Source organism: Desmodus rotundus, chromosome 10 (assembly GCF_022682495.2).
Source record: "Desmodus rotundus isolate HL8 chromosome 10, HLdesRot8A.1, whole genome shotgun sequence".
In the NCBI taxonomy this organism is placed as follows: domain Eukaryota; kingdom Metazoa; phylum Chordata; class Mammalia; order Chiroptera; family Phyllostomidae; genus Desmodus; species Desmodus rotundus.
The window spans coordinates 46,893,150-46,909,207 of NC_071396.1; the positions used below are offsets into that span (position 1 = coordinate 46,893,150).

Here is a 16,058-nt window from a genome sequence, read left to right on the forward strand (position 1 = left end):
AATTTTATTTTTAATTTTTTGTATTTGTTTATTTTTAGAGAGGGGGAAAGGGAGGGAGAGAAATATCAGTGTAAAATACTTAACATTTTGGAGGAGGTCCTAGCAAGTAAGTAAGAAAACAGTATAATGTTTGGAAAGTAGAGATACACTTACCTTTGTAGAAGACTCAGCCTAATCTATGGATAAATAATTAGAATTGATAAGAAAATAGTAAAGTTTCTGGATACAAAGTCAGTAAACAAAATCATTTACATTTCTTTTCCCAGCAAGTTAGAAAATGTATTTTACAAAAGCAATGAAAAACCTGACAAAAGCTACGTAAGATATATCTGGAGAAAACGATGGAGCTTCTGTAATGCATTGAAGAGGACTTAAGCTGACTCAGATTTATTCAAAAATTAGGTGGATTAGGTGGCGAAGCGTGACCCTCCAGAAGGGGAGGAGGAATGTGATAGGGTGGGTGTGGGGGAACTGCTTCTCAAAGTCTAACCCATTCTGATTTGGGTATTTAGAGTTCTTGGGTTGGCTAAGTCAGATACCCTCTAATCAAAATACTGCCACCATTTCCTGTCTTCTTTGTCTTCGTTGGTTTAATTTTTTAAAAAAATTCCCTGTATTGTTTTTACAGGGTTTTTAAAGGGAAGAAAAGTAAATGTCTGTGGTCAACCAGTAGTTTTAACTGAAAGCGCTGGTGTGTGGGTGGAGAACAGATTTCAGATTAGGCCGAATGAAGGCAGGGAGACCTGTGAGGAGACTGGGGAGGTGAGAGCTAGTGGAGGTTTAGCTAGGAACCCAGGATTTAGAAGTGCATGGGTAGGACTGCCCCTTTCTCAGATTTCCTATCATCTTGGATTGGAGTGAAAATGTGATCCTAAAATTCTTTGTATTCTTGGCGAGACCTTCACCCTTCCCAGTTTCTGACCGCTCGCCACTACCTGCTTGAAATACTATCATTAGGTCTTTTTTTTTTCTGTTTATGCCAGTCATCACGGGAATCTCAGGAGTTCTTGGTTCCTCCAGGCCTCTGTAGACGCTGAGGCCTTTGGGGCCTGTATCCCACCCCCTCAATAGTATGTCCATGTTCATTGTTCTGTTTCTGTACCTCTTACCACCACTTGACACCTAATATGTCTGTCTTCCTCATTAGAATATAAGCTCCACAAACACAAGTCTTTGTCTGTTTTTATTGCCTATTTCAAGCACTTAGAAAAATGCCTGGCACATAGTGGTTGCTCAGTAAAAATGTTTTGAATGAATGAAGGTAAACTGATACTAAATGGAGAATGGTTGCATCCTAGACACAGTTTGAAGATGGAGACTACTGAATTTGTTGATGGATTGGGTGTGTGACAAGTAAGAGACAGGGAGTCAAAGATGGCTCCTAGATCTTTGGCCTAAACATATGGATAACTAAAATTAATTTCTTTTTCTTTTTTTAAAAGATTGTATTAGCTTATTTTTAGATGGAGGGGAAGGGAGGGAGAAAGAGAGGGAAGGAAACATCAACGTGCGGTTGCCTTTCACGTGCCCCCTACTGGGGACCTGGTCCGCAACCCAGGTCTGTGCTCTGACTGAATCGAACCAGAGACCGTTTGGTTCGTAGGCCGGCACTCAATCTACTGAGCCACACCAGCTAGGGATAGAATTGTCATTTCTTGAGAAAGGAAAACAGGAGCAAATTAAGTCACTGAATAGATCTTCTCAAAAGTTTCTTCTACTTGATTTTAACATCACTTGATTTTTAGAGACCACACTCACCATATTGATGTATAATGTTTTCTCAGGTCATGCGCATTGTGGATAATGTCCGTCCTGATCGACAGACAGTTATGTTTTCAGCTACTTTCCCCAGAGCTATGGAGGCTTTGGCTCGCAGAATCCTGAGTAAACCCATTGAAGTGCAGGTCGGAGGCAGGAGTGTGGTTTGCTCGGATGTGGAGCAGCAAGTGGTGGGTATAATCCTTAGGATGGCCCCGGTTCCCCTGATGCTGAGGCAGTGTGTGATCCCTTTGAGGTCACTCTCTGTGATGCAGGCAGGTCATTTCTAAAATAGTGCACATCAGCTGCAGCCTTTTCGTTGTTTCCCACATACCCCGGAATATGTGCTGTTCACGAAACTGAATGTTTAAGATCCTCTTGTAGTTTCTCCCACCGGAAGTGGTGGGCTGGTAGGTGAAAATGCCACGTAGGTGTCTTATTCTTTGGTTAATAGGATGTGAAGTTAAGAAGCAGAGAGAACAGATGACTATTTGTCCACATTTGCAAGCTTCTCTGAAAGTTAGAATTTTTTTTTTTTTTGTCTTACTGGTTTACTAAATCAGATCAAAATTTTTCTAATTCTTCTTGGGGATTTAGCAGGGTGTTGTCATTTGTCCATTTGCCACAAATGAAATGAGTATTTTTGTTCAAGAGGTTTATTTGCATTTTTATTCCATTAACTTTAATTTGGTGTTTCCAGATTGTAATTGAAGAAGAAAAGAAATTCTTGAAGTTACTTGAGCTTCTGGGCCATTATCAAGAATCTGGATCCGTCATCATATTTGTGGACAAGCAGGAACACGCTGACGGTCTTCTGAAAGATTTAATGAGAGCATCTTATCCTTGCATGTCTCTCCATGGAGGTAATGTTTAATGAAATATCTGTTAACTACCTAACTTGGCCAGGTACTGTTTTGTGTTCTGAATGATACTTACTTTGTACTCTTAATTTATAACTAAATGTTATATTATCTGTCTCAGTTTTATTTACAGCAGCACTATTGTTATTATTACTCCCTTTTCAAGTGAGATAAGATGAATACATTAGTTTGACCAAATTTCATAGCCATTAATCAGCCAAGGAGGAGTTGAAATGAACATTTTCTGATTCGTGCTATATATTTTATCATTGTATCGTGTTACCTAGAGGTTTTCATCATCCATGTTAGAGATTTAATTGAAATTTTAAAGTAACATTTTAATTTCTTTGTAATACCACCATTATTAAATGTATTCGGATTTACATGAGTGGGAATTACATTTTTTAAACAGGAAATCAACTTGGTTGGACCCATATTCCAAACTCAGTCTTTTTTGTAGTGGGCAGTTTCAGAAATCTCTATTAATTTTTTTAGCCATAACTGGGCTACTTGGTTTCTGTTTCATGAATATGTTTAGGGATCAAATATTTAGACAGCATTTGTATGCATAATAGAGTGTGGCCACTCTGGTTTTTTCTGGGGTTTATCCTCCCTTTTCTGGTCCTGAGTTTGTCCTGAATTCTTTCTTCTGTTTCTTTTTTTTTTTAAATCCTCTCCCAAGGATATGTTTATTGATCTTTTTTTTTTTTTTTTTTAGAGAGAGAGGGATGGAGGGAGAGAGCAAGTGAGAGAGAAACATCAGTATGAGGGAGAAACGTGGATCAGTTGCCTTCCGTGCACGCCCCCACCAGGGACTGAACTCCCAACCCAGGCGTGTGCCCTGAGCGGGAATCAGACCCACAGCCTTTTGGTGTGCGGGACGACGCTCTGACCACCAGAGCCACTGGCCAGGGTTCTTCCTTCTGTTTCTTGTTAGTAAGACTATTTCTACTCAGGTTTTGACTTCCCTACCTGACTTCCCAGGCCCTTCCCACCCTCCCCCCAGTTTAAAATAAATGAACAAAATAAAATTCTATAAACTCAACATTATCATTACATTCTTCCATGTGTCTACTCCTTTCCAGGTTCTGTCTGCTTTTAGTCACTGTCTGGTGCCTTCAGGTAGTTCTTTATGTTGTGTCTACAATTCACAGTTGTCACCTGCGGGGGAGTTGGTCCTAAAGACCTTCTCTAGAGAAATATGAAATCCAGACACATTAGTGCAGGTGTGAATACAAGTGAGGAAATGTTTTTCTGTAATTCCCTATCATTTATCTCTCAGGTTAGAATTACATCACATGTTTATGCCCAAATCATTCATAGGCAAGGGGAATGAATGATTAATGGTTCTTAAAGTGTTGTCCTGGGACACCTGAGGGTCTCTAATACTTTCAGGGGGTTCGTGAAGTCCAGAGTATTTCCATAATGTCCCCACCGTGTTACTTGTCCTCCATTCCCTCGTTGGTGTGTAATGCAGTTTTCCGGTGACTGCGTGGCATGCTGTATTGAAACAGGTTGCAAACAGAAGATGGAAGGCTTCAGCTATCTTCTGTTAAACCGGGCGTTAAAGAAATTAAGCCAGAAAAAACAATCATAAAACAATTCTAATAAATTATTTTATTGTTTTGGGAAAGCTATTTTTCACAAAAATGTTTATTATTTTAACATTTAATTGCTTTATTGTTATTTTTAAGTATTAATAAGTATTTTAAAACTTCTCAGTTCTTGTTTGTAATACATTAAATATTGATAGAAAAATACTGACAGAGATGACCTGTAATAAGCTGAACCCCTCTGGGTCTGGTCCTTCCTAATTTTGAGAGTACAGAGGTAGCTTGAGCACAGAGAGTGTGAGAAGGGCTGGCTTTACAGTCACCATAACTCACCTCCTAAGGCTGAGAGTTAGGCTCCTCCTTGGTTTGGTGCACGGGACCATGTGTTGGACAGACAGGTGAGCAAAATGGGCGAAGCTTGCCGATTGCTGGGCAGGCATCCCATGTGCTGCAATTAGCATGTTATGTTCGTGGAATAAAACATGTACACTTGTGTTAGTAGTCAGGATACCTCAGGCTAAAGTAAAAGTTTTGGTGTTTTTTTGTGATTATCAAGTAAATTTATATTAATATTGATTCCATTAATTTTCCTTAGGAGATTTTTGGGTACAGTGTGAGCTCTTAGTTTCTTTAACACAAGATCCAAATTTTTTCTTTAATTCAGTCTCTGAAGAGTATGTGTAAAATTTTATGTAACATAAATGAATAAGTATATAGATGGTAAGTATTCTGTGTATGCTAAAATTAAATTTTGTATGAAATCTTAGAGTATCTTCTGCTGCAAAAGTGAATTTCAAGGTTGAGAATTTATCCCATTCCCTTCTCTATTTACTAGAGATGCCTGGGTACCCCATCATCAAATATATAGTGGTTGGGCATCTCGGATAGAACGTTTTGGCATTTTATGCTCTGCTTTGTCACTCAGTCTGAGGCTCTTGGGGTAACGTGTTTAAGAGAGATCCTACACTGGTAAGCGTTACCAGTATACCCCAAACTTTAATGTGCATATGCAGTCACCCAAATATCTTGTTAAAGTGCAGAATCTGATTTCAGTAATTTGGAGTAGAATCTGATATTTTGCATTTTTAACAAGCTCCCATGTGATTCTGCGTCTGGTCCTTGGACAGAACTGAGTGGCGAGTCTATAAAACCTGCAGAAGGAGAAGAATCTAAACCCTGTCAGTATAGGCTCAATCTGCCTGCCTTTTCTTCCGTTGCTCCCCAGACAAGATTTAGGGTAGTGAATCTGAGGTTGGTCTTCTGCGATTGTAAGCCTTCCATACACGAAAGCAGGCAAGCGGGGGCAGATTTAGAAGATTCACGAATGACTTAACAGCAGTAGCCTTTGATCTTGCCACTACATTTCCTTAGCGTTTTATTTCCTATATATAGTTGTTGGATGTGCGGTCAATATAAGTTGGATTTGTTCTTCACTGTATGTTGAACTTCTTTCTCTGAGTGTCAGAGAAAGTGGAAAGTTTAATTTGAACAGGAGATTTTGCAACTCTTACGTGTAATTTACTTGCAGGTATTGATCAATATGACAGAGATAGCATCATAAATGACTTTAAGAATGGGACCTGCAAGCTTCTCGTGGCCACTTCCGTTGCTGCCCGAGGCCTCGATGTGAAACATCTGATTCTTGTAGTAAACTACAGCTGCCCCAACCATTACGAAGATTATGTGCACAGAGCAGGACGGACTGGAAGAGCAGGCAACAAGGTAAAAAACAGTTTTAGGTTGATTTTTATTATGTTAAAATATAAGTGTTTATTATTTCAAGGAGTAATTAATCAGAGTTATGGAAACACTTTGAAGATCCTCATTCATCAAAGTCTGAGGAATAATAGTTGAGGTGTTCATCATTTATGTACATTATATGTCTAAGTGTCGTTAATGTTATCCATGTGTAAGTATTTTGAAAATTACCAGATACCTTGCTGTTGTCTGTAGTTAGGGGGTGTTAACTGTTTGTGTCCCCTTTTAGGACTTTTAATTAACTTGCCTGAAAGTTTCTATATACATCTATGTATATAAATCAGAATATTCCACTGCTTTTTTTAAAAAAATGTGGGATCATAAAATATACTCACACCCACATTAATCTCCCCTCTTGTCATCCTCCCCACCAGTATACATACATATCACTTGCTTTTTTGACTCATATATTCTGGTTAAGTATATAGGTCTAAGTCATTCTTTTTTTTTTTTTTTTTTCCTGGGGGGTGGTGGAGGAGGGAGGGAAGAGAGCTATGGGCAGGTGGGTGAGATAGGGTGAGGAGGCAGGGAAGAAGAGGGAGGGAGGGAGGGAGGGAGGGAGGAAGCAGGGAAGGAAGAGTGGGAGGAAGGGAGGAGGCTAATTCATTCTTTTTGAAGGAGCAGGATATTCTGCTGTTGGAAACATCGATGACTATATAGTTGGTTTTCCAGCCCTAGTCATTTGTGCATATGGAAGCAGTCATGGCATTGATAGTAAAGGGTATATATCTGGAGTGCTGATTAAGTGGCCGCCGCAGAAGTGCTTTCTTTACCTTTATCATTGCATCTTCACAACTTTCCTTGGAGGTTGGATGATACTGTCTCATTTAATAGATGTGAAAGTTGAGGCACATAAAGGTCAAATTACTTGCCCAAAGTTACACAGCTAATAAGTAATGATGGCATTTATTCTTTTAACCTGGGTTATTCTGTGGATTTGGGAAACTTTTTTGCGTAAATGGCCAGATAGTAAAAACTGTAGCAGGTGGCTACAGTTTTAGTGACATTTTAAGTGTCTTTTGGCACTTTTTAAAAAAATCATCACCCAAGGATATGTTTATTGATTTTAGAGAGAGAGGAAGGGAGGGAGAAAGAAAGAAACATTGATCAGTTGCTCTGGTACTCATCACAACCTGGGGATCACACCCGCAACTTAGGTATGTGCCGTGACTGGGCATCGAGCCTGTGACACTGGTTTATCGGGACAGTCAGCTGAGCCATCCGCCCAGGGCTTAACACTCTAGAGGTCAGTCTGTGGGGAGTAGGGGGTCATTTGAGGGGCTGGCTGTGTGCTCTCCACCCTTCATAGCCGTGTCTCACAAAATGAAGGAAATCAAGGACTGTCTGCTCCCAGCCAGGCGAAAGGATGCCGGATCTGTTAAGATCAAGAAAAAGTGAGGATAAGATGAAGTTCAAAGTTTGATGCAGCAGATCCCTTTGCACCTTGGTTGTCGTAGACAAAGAGAAGGCCGGGAAACTGAAGTAGTCCCTGCCCCCCGGGCTGGGCAGCGAAGGAGGTGAAATGAATCCCACGTGCTGATCTGAACTGTATTAAATTGTTAAAAAATCTTTTTAAAAAATGGTAGCCTTTTGAGGCCACATAGTTTTCTGTCACACATGTGTGTGCAGGTGTATACAACCTTAAACAAGTGTAATGCCATTCTTACCTCGTGGGCAGTATAGGAGCAGACCCTGGGTCAAATCTGGTGACCAGAGATGGCTGAAACACTAAACCGTGTTTTCAAATTTATAACAGTTGTTCAGTGGAAGAGGCAGAGTATTTTGTGAAGATGGCAGTCTGTGGTTTGCAAGTCCTGTACTTTAACTCCAGTCTTTGTCTTGCCTGAACCAAAGGCTGCTGAGGACATGTGAAGCCTTAGGTTTTAGAGGATCCCAAGGAGATAATGTAGCTGACTCATTTTTGCAAGATGGTTACAAAAATAAATAAATTTTTAAAAAATCACTCATTTTTATATATAAATACATTATATACCATATGTATACATACATATGCTTCTTTTTTTTTTTTTTTAAACACGAGTTTATTTGAGAAGCCTTAGGCACAGCCCAGACCAAAGAGCACAAAGGGGAAACACAGGGCATTGCAGGGCAGCTAGGGAGGCGGCAGGCTTCAAAACCCAGGCATGTGCCCTGACTGGGAATCAAACTGGTGACCGTTTGGTTTGCAGGCTGGCACTCAATCCTCAGAGCCACACCAGCCAGGGCACACATATGCTTTTGTACTTTTTGTTGGTCTTTAAAAGTATGAGCCCCTGACGTGTGGCTCAGTTGGTTGGGCATCGTCTAGCAAAGCGAAAGGCTGCTGGTCCAGTTTTGGTTAGGGCATGTGCCTGGGTTGCGGGTTTGGGTTTGGCCCCTCATTGGGGTGCGTATGAGAGGCAGCTGATCGGTGTTTGTCTTGCATCAGTGTTTCTCTCCCTTTCCTTGTCCCTCCTTTCTCCTCTCTCTAAAAATAAATAAATTTTAAAAAATGTATGGGAAGCTACATTCTAGGAAGTTGATAGGGTAGCTGGGGTAGAGGGTGCAGCAGTGGAGGAAGGGACTGTAAGCAAAGAAGGGAAAGAAAATACCATATTAAAGAAAATTATGTATGACAATGCAGTTGTACATTTATGTAAAATAACATATTTTTACTTACGCAGAAGAAATTATGAGATTTCCTGGCTTTGCTTATTTCAGTTTTAAATATTAAACCTAGATATTCCACTTTCAACCATTAAAGAATTTAGTAGGACTTTTTATGGTCTTTAAAATTCTTTAGTAAGGAGTCAGTCTTAAAAAGATTTATTGGGTGATGAGACTTTATCTGTGATCTAAGTAGGGTTTGCCCTGCTGGTGTCTAGTAGTTTCACTTCGTCCCGTTCCTTAGGGTTACGCGTACACTTTCATCACAGAAGATCAAGCTCGTTATGCGGGTGACATCATTAAAGCTCTCGAATTGTCAGGGACTGCAGTGCCTTCTGATTTAGAGAAACTTTGGAGTGACTTCAAAGACCAACAGAAAGCTGTGAGTTTTTTAACTCCCATTTTAATACAAATTGTTATTGTGTCCTAAATAATGACTATTTAACACTCGTAAATCTTGAAAGAATTATTTTCACGTATCTTTTTAAAAGGAGAAAAGCGAAAACAAAACCTTTTGCTTCAACTTAGTATTTTGAGTAGTTTACCTAAAGATCTTATTTTTTCTCACAGGCTAGATGAAGTGTTTTTGTTCAATTGGCATACTACTCCTTGAAGGGTATTTAATTGCTGTAAATTCCTGAACATTAAAGTTTTTTACTATGAAATTAACTTTTTTTTTGTTTTTTCTTGAAAGGAAGGGAAAATAATTAAAAAGAGTAGTGGGTTCTCTGGTAAGGGATTCAAGTTTGATGAAACAGAACAAGCTTTGGCTAATGAGAGGAAGAAGTTACAGAAAGCAGCTCTGGGTCTGCAGGATTCGGACGACGAGGATGCCGCAGTCGACGTGAGTGTTGTTCTGAACCTCGTTCCACCTGTTGAAACAGTTGTTCCTTTCAAACAGGCGTTGAACTGGTGGTCTTATGATACGCTTGTTGAGATAGCCAGTGACTGGAGCCTTGGTTTGTACTCTGCTCAGCCTTTTCTTGTGTGAGCATATCTGTTCATGTGCTTGTATTTTCATAAAAATGAGGTCATGCTGCTTTATGACCTGTTTTACAGCAACGGCCTTACGCTGAAATCTCCCCTTTTTTAGCACGTCACTCTTACATTATTCTTGACGACTACATAATATTCCATTCTATGGATGTTCTACCACTTAAAGAATCAAACCCCTATTTTTTAATGTACAGGCTATTTCTATGTGTTTATTATTTGGAATATACTGTACTTGATTATTATAAACTATACTTCATTGCTTCATCCTTGTACATTTAAGTTTGCGTGTTCATCAGATTCAGTCTTGAGGATGAGTGTATAAGAGGAATTACTAGTCTAACAGGTATTTCTAATTTGGTCTTAAAAACATTGTCAGATTATCCTCCAGCAACATGAGTTTGCACTCACTGTGGTGGCGTGTCAGGAGTGCCTGGCTCCCCATACCATTAGCAACATTGGTACTAATGTTTATCTTTTTAAATTGTTATTGAACATCCTTATTAATAATAATAGTGAACATTTATTGAGAGCTACTAAATGCCATGCACTGTGCCAAGGATTATTTTATTTACTTCCTTACGAGAGGTAGATACTCGAGTATTCCCATTTTATCATTGAGGAGACTGAGGCTTGAAGAAAGAATAACCTTTTCAGATTTATATAGCTGTTACGGTAATGAGTTGGGACCTGTACCCATTGCATTCTGCTTTAAAGTCCATGGTCTTAGCTTGTGGAATTATTTGTGATCAGTGAAGAGGGATATTGAGGACTTAGCAAGTTGAAGGTTTCAGAGAATTTTCTTTGGAATCCTGACTCCCCAGGAGCTTGAGCTTTAGAAGATTTTTTTTTTTTTTTTTTTTTTTTACAAGTTTGTCAGACTGTTATGTTTCACTCATAAAAGGAGCGAAAGGGTATCTGAGAAGATTTTTTCATCATAAAAGAATTTTGGAAAAATGTGCCTTGAATATTCCACTAGTAGTGGCATCAGCATATCAAAGGATGTGAAAAGTCCTTAATTAAAGAAGCTTATTTAACTTCGCTTAACCCAGAAATTTTTCAACATAGTTGATCTCTGATCATACAATATTTTTGACATACTCTATTAAACCTCAGCTTAGAACACACTTCTGGAAATCAGAAATTCGGTCTGTTCTTGTCATTTGAGGAAATTGAGGCCCAGGAAAGTATTTAGTCCACGGCCGCACTGGCTGTTACGTACAGCCAGGACCAGAACCCAGGTCTCCTGTGAACCCCCGGCCATTCTTTCTAGTGTCCCAGACAGGCTTAAAATTCAGTTAAGTCAATGTTTTAGTTATCTGTAATGGTGTAACAAATCAATCCAAAATTTAGTAGGCTACAACAATAAACATTCATTGTCTCAGTTCTGGAGGGTCAGGAAGTCGGGAGCAGTTCAGCCAGGTAGTTGTGGCTGAGGGTCGCGTAGGTGGCAGTCAGGCCGCTGTCCTGGCCGCAGTGATGCGGGACCATCTTCAAGATGGCTCACTCACGCTGACGTTGGCAGAATGCTTCCGTTCTTTACTGCCCTGCCTGCATGTCCTCACAGCATGGCAGAGGCCTTCCCCCGGAGCACTGGAACCTTAGAAAGAGCAAAGAGGAAGACCGAGTGCGTTTTATGACTAGTCTGAAGTCACACACCAGCGCTGCCACTTCATTCTATCCATTAGAAGCAAGTCACCCTCCAGCCCACACTCTAGGACAGGCTCCACCTCTTGGAGGGAAAAGTGTTAAAGAATTTGTGGCCTCGATTTTACACCTCATTTTTTTTGTCACTTTGAACATTTAAAAAAATCTCAAAATGCAGTATATTTATTGTTTCTCTGATTATTAAAATGATGTATACTGTTGGTAAAAAGTTAAAACAATACTGAAGTGAATAAAGTCCAAAGTAAAGTTAACCCAACCCGCTAGCAGCATACACATTCCCCATTCCTGCTTTTATACATTTGTTTTGTATTTTAATGCGTATGTGCTGTTTTTCTCAGTTAAATGGCAAGTTTAAAAGTAGTTGATAACTAAAATCCCTCATTAGATAACAAATATTTTTAAAAAGATGCTATTTCAGTAAAAGGGCTTTCTAAATTAACCTAATTAATTTTAAGCCTTGAACAAAATTTCCTCCGATTTGCCATTTAGGAGATAAAGCCTTACTAGCTTAATCTGAGTGTATGAAGGGGTTACGTCTCTGCGTTGGCAGTATCAGTCATCGTCCTTGGTGAAGGCGTCTTTAAAAGGAAGTGCGAACAGTTTACAAGGTAGATGGGGCAAGCCTGTGGATTGCACAGTCGCTGTAGGAATCTGTAGGAATCGTATGATCCCTGGAGAGCAGAGGCTTTCTGCATTGCTTTTGCTTTGATGGGGAAACCAACTTTCATTTCTTTTCTTTCTTGATTCAAATGAATAAAGCAGTAAAATGTTCTTTTCTAGTTCTCTTACCCAAGTTTTAAGGCAAATCTAGTTGCATCTTAGGAGTTGGGAAGAATTTTGGGAGCCTTGTCTTAGGAATATGTTGTACCAATCCCCCTGAGAATCATTGACTTTTTAAAATTATCCATTGGCCTTGAGTTACTGGCCTTTCACTGCAGTATAATTTGGCTTCAAGGCCTGAGCTGCGGAGCATCTTAGATGTATTTATCATATTGGCTGCTCTGTTTTGACAACACACATTCTTTATTTGCTGAACTGGGATGTACTTTCTGGACCACACTCAGGAGTCTGCATAAGTGGTTCATGCAACATTATATCTGTTTTCTATTTTTTTCACCATAGACAACTGATTTTTTAAAAATGAAAAGTGTTACTCTTAACCAATAGCTAGTATTTTTTCCTGTTCTTATGTGTGGTTGAATTAACATAAATATAACTGTAGACTTTTGGTAGAAATATTTTTTTATTATTTGCTATAGATATACATAAATTGGTATTTTTAATCTAATATCTGTTAACTTTTTTTTTAGATTGATGAGCAAATCGAAAGCATGTTTAATTCAAAGAAGAGGGTGAAGGATATGGCTGCTCCTGGAACATCTAGTGTTCCTGCTCCAACTGCAGGAAATGCTGAGAAATTAGAAATTGCTAAGAGATTGGCTCTTAGAATCAATGCTCAGAAAAATTTGGGCATTGAGTCTCAGGTATTAAGTATTTCGTTCTGAGATTTAGGCAATACTTTCCATAAGTTCTTTGATTTAAATGCCTTTTAGGAGTTAAGGTCAGCACAAGTGAACAAGTCCACTAGACACTGAGTGGATGAAAGTTTTAACATTCTGAATACAGAATTCTTTGATGATTGCATTTGAGTGATTGCTCCAGTGTGGTTAACTGAGGTCTCAATGCCTGTTCTGAAAGTCCTAATTGTTGAGCATGTTAGCCATGGAGAGTTTTTAAAGTACGATTCTTGATCGCTCTTACCAGAATCTAAAGAAATAACTCTCTTTTTCTCTCTTGATCTGCTTTTATTGGGTGAATTTGGGGGCACACAAACAATTCCTTGGAAGTGCAGACACCAAGGTAGTTACATGACTCCAACTAACATGGGTTTAAACAGCAGAAAATGTGTTAAATATTTTATGTTATCTTTCTTTGTGGAGCTTTTCAAATTTTTAACTTAAGGGTAGATTTTCACAGTGTTCCCAAAGAATATGTTGTTAATTTTAACAGTATTTTGAAGGTTTTTAGAGTCTGGGGATCTGCAGGGCTCTCTGTCCAGTGAGCGACATAGGGCAAGGTCTGTAGCACCTAAGCTGGGATGACCACGCCAGAGGCTGGTGCACTGACTGAGCGAGGCAGCCACAAGCAGGCTTGGTTCCTCTGGTCTGTGCATCTGCTTTGTTTAGCCATTGCGTTATCATTAAGTGTTTACTGTACCCAAGCCTCTGCCACCTCTGAGAACAGGGATGGAAGGACCTAAATTTTCTGGGATTATTACTGCTAATGACTCTATTGGAGAAATGAAATAGCTGTAGCTTTTCACCATCGTTGGAAAATCTCGAGGTATGATTCATGTATTACCCACAGAAGAATTCTGAACATGTTAGGTGTGTGGTAAAATTAAGTTCAAATTAAAACCCAGAAAGGTCCTGAGTAAGTCATTATACTGTAATTTGCTAAATGTTGGGTCGGGCTGTGGGGAGAGAAGGAACTTAGTGGTGGTAGTGGGCAATCTGTTCTAGAGAAAATTCTCGGGAGCCCCAAAGCATGCAAATGATTTTAGAAATATTATACTGTGTTAAATATTAAGTGTTGCTTAATTATCTATGGTCCAGTAGAACCTTATTTAACATAAGAGTTGAGTGTTCTTTAATTTTCTCATCAGAGTAAGGGAGATATGTCAGACTATCAGTTACAAGCGTATACTGCTAAATTGCACATACGGCAGGACTCTGCACTAGAAAGATGCTTTTAGTTAGTGGCTTTCCAGAGAGTAACTGGTGGGGTCCCTCATCTTGCCTCCGCCCTCATTTGAGATTTGACTGTAGGCCTCCTTTAATTACAGGATGTGATGCAACAGGCCACCAATGCAATTCTCAGAGGTGGCACCATCCTGGCTCCCACTGTGTCTGCAAAAACCATTGCAGAGCAACTTGCGGAGAAGATCAATGCCAAGCTCAATTATGTGCCTTTGGAGAAACAGGAAGAGGAGAGACAGGATGGTGGACAGAATGAATCTTTTAAGAGATATGAGGAAGAATTAGAGATCAATGACTTCCCACAGGCAAGTAACAAGTTTAAAAATTGTAGAGTGGAAAATTTTGCTTCTTAGGAGTGAAAATCCCTTCTTTAAAACCCATGAACATTTAATTTTATTTATTTATTTATATTTTTAAAATGACAGTTTACAGTCGATATTATGTGTATTGTATTAGTTTCAGGTTTATAGCATAGTGGTTAGAAAAACATATTTTACAAAGTGCTATGGACATTTTAATAGCTACTTTACTTTTTTATCAGGATGGGGGAGACAACAATAGAAATTCCATTTTTATGACTCTGTTCTAGGTACATTAGGTTTTTTTTTTTTTTTTAGATTTTATTTATTTACTAATTAGAGAGAGGGGAGGGGAAGGGAGGAAGAAAGATAAGGAGAGAAACAGCAATGTGGAAGATAAACATCGATTGGTTGCCTCCTGCACGCCCCCAATTGGGGCCCTGACCTCTAACCCAGGCATGTGCCCTGACTAGGAACCAAACTGGTGAGCTTTTAGCTCTCAGGCCAGTGCTCAGTCCACGAAGCCACACCAGCCAAGGCTAGGTACATTAGGATATAAGTGAGTTTATGATAAAGGTGTTAATTATAATTAACATTGACCATATTATGATTTAGACAGCCTAGTTTTTGTCAGTACACTCAGCTTTTAAATCCTGGCATGAAGTGAGTTTCCCCCTACCCTTTCTTTTATAGACTGCTAGGTGGAAAGTTACCTCTAAGGAAGCTCTGCAGAGAATCAGTGAATATTCCGAAGCTGCAATTACAATCAGAGGAACATACTTCCCACCTGGCAAGGAACCCAAGGAAGGAGAGCGGAAAATTTACTTGGCAATTGAAAGTATGTACTGTTGATTCTGTTTCAAGGTTGACCTAGATGTAATAGAGAGAATGTGAAATCAGTTCTACAAAATAGGGAGTACATATTTTAAAAGTTTCGTATTTTATTTAGAAGTTTAGTACACATACAAAGGTGAAAGATCTGTGTTTGGGACTCTTTCAGTCTTGACAATTAAGTCAAATTTAAAAATAACTAAATGAAAAGGACTTTTCTTTTAAGGATTAATCTGTTTATACTTGTATTAAGTTGAACATTCTGGCCAAAGTTTGGGTTAGAAAGTAAATCAACTATATTAATAGTCCACTTAATGAATGTTTAAGCAAATATTGCCTCTGAAATTATGCCAAAAAAAGTTCGTGCAGACCTTTAAAAAACTAACAAGAGGACAATTAATACCGTAATTGAAAGGATATAAATAATGCATTAACTAAGAGCGATCTGGTTTGCTTTTTAACCTGTATTTCATATATTCATGTATAAATTTAAAAGACACTTCATTTTGATTTATTTTCCTAATATGTTATTCTGCTGTGTAGTAGGTTAACCTGTCCCCCCTTCATTTCTATTTAATCTGACCATTTTTCTTAAAAACTTTAAGTGGCCCAGCTAGGTCCATTTTCTCTCTTTCATGGGCTGCATATTTGCAGGATACTCTAGTTGGAACTGTGGAGTCCTGAAAGCTCAGTGATCTCAGACACCAGCCTTGTGCTTTCGAGTCACACCCGTCAGTTCTAACAGGGAGGCTTGACTTGATCGCACCTGACACCCTGCATGCGACTCTTTACCTGCTTTGGTTTTCTTCACTGTACTCATCCCGTGGAAATTACAGTGTGCTTGTACTTGCTGTGCCTGTCTTCCTAGTGTGCAGTGACTGTTACCTTCGGTGTTCCCGGTGCCAAGCACATGCTGGATAAGTTTTCTGAATA

General features: G+C 39.2%; 1 protein-coding gene and 1 non-coding gene across 3 annotated transcripts in view; one reads left to right on the top strand and one right to left on the bottom strand.

The window, feature by feature from the left end:
- Positions 1-16,058, top strand: part of DDX46 (DEAD-box helicase 46) — a 48,899-nt gene that overhangs the window by 26,110 nt on the left and 6,731 nt on the right. Inside the window, exons 14-21 of one of the 2 annotated variants that reach the window (XM_053912912.1) lie at positions 1,785-1,949; positions 2,459-2,621; positions 5,700-5,893; positions 8,820-8,957; positions 9,270-9,419; positions 12,547-12,723; positions 14,082-14,300; positions 14,988-15,132. In XM_053912912.1, the coding sequence (XP_053768887.1) occupies positions 1,785-1,949; positions 2,459-2,621; positions 5,700-5,893; positions 8,820-8,957; positions 9,270-9,419; positions 12,547-12,723; positions 14,082-14,300; positions 14,988-15,132 (1,351 nt within the window). The remainder of the gene's footprint in view (positions 1-1,784; positions 1,950-2,458; positions 2,622-5,699; positions 5,894-8,819; positions 8,958-9,269; positions 9,420-12,546; positions 12,724-14,081; positions 14,301-14,987; positions 15,133-16,058) is intronic. The other variant, XM_053912913.1, reaches the window with a different exon arrangement.
- On the bottom strand, positions 10,440-10,511 carry LOC112318221 (small nucleolar RNA SNORD101). Its single transcript, XR_002976194.2, has one exon. It is a non-coding gene; the product is annotated as a small nucleolar RNA SNORD101 (small nucleolar RNA).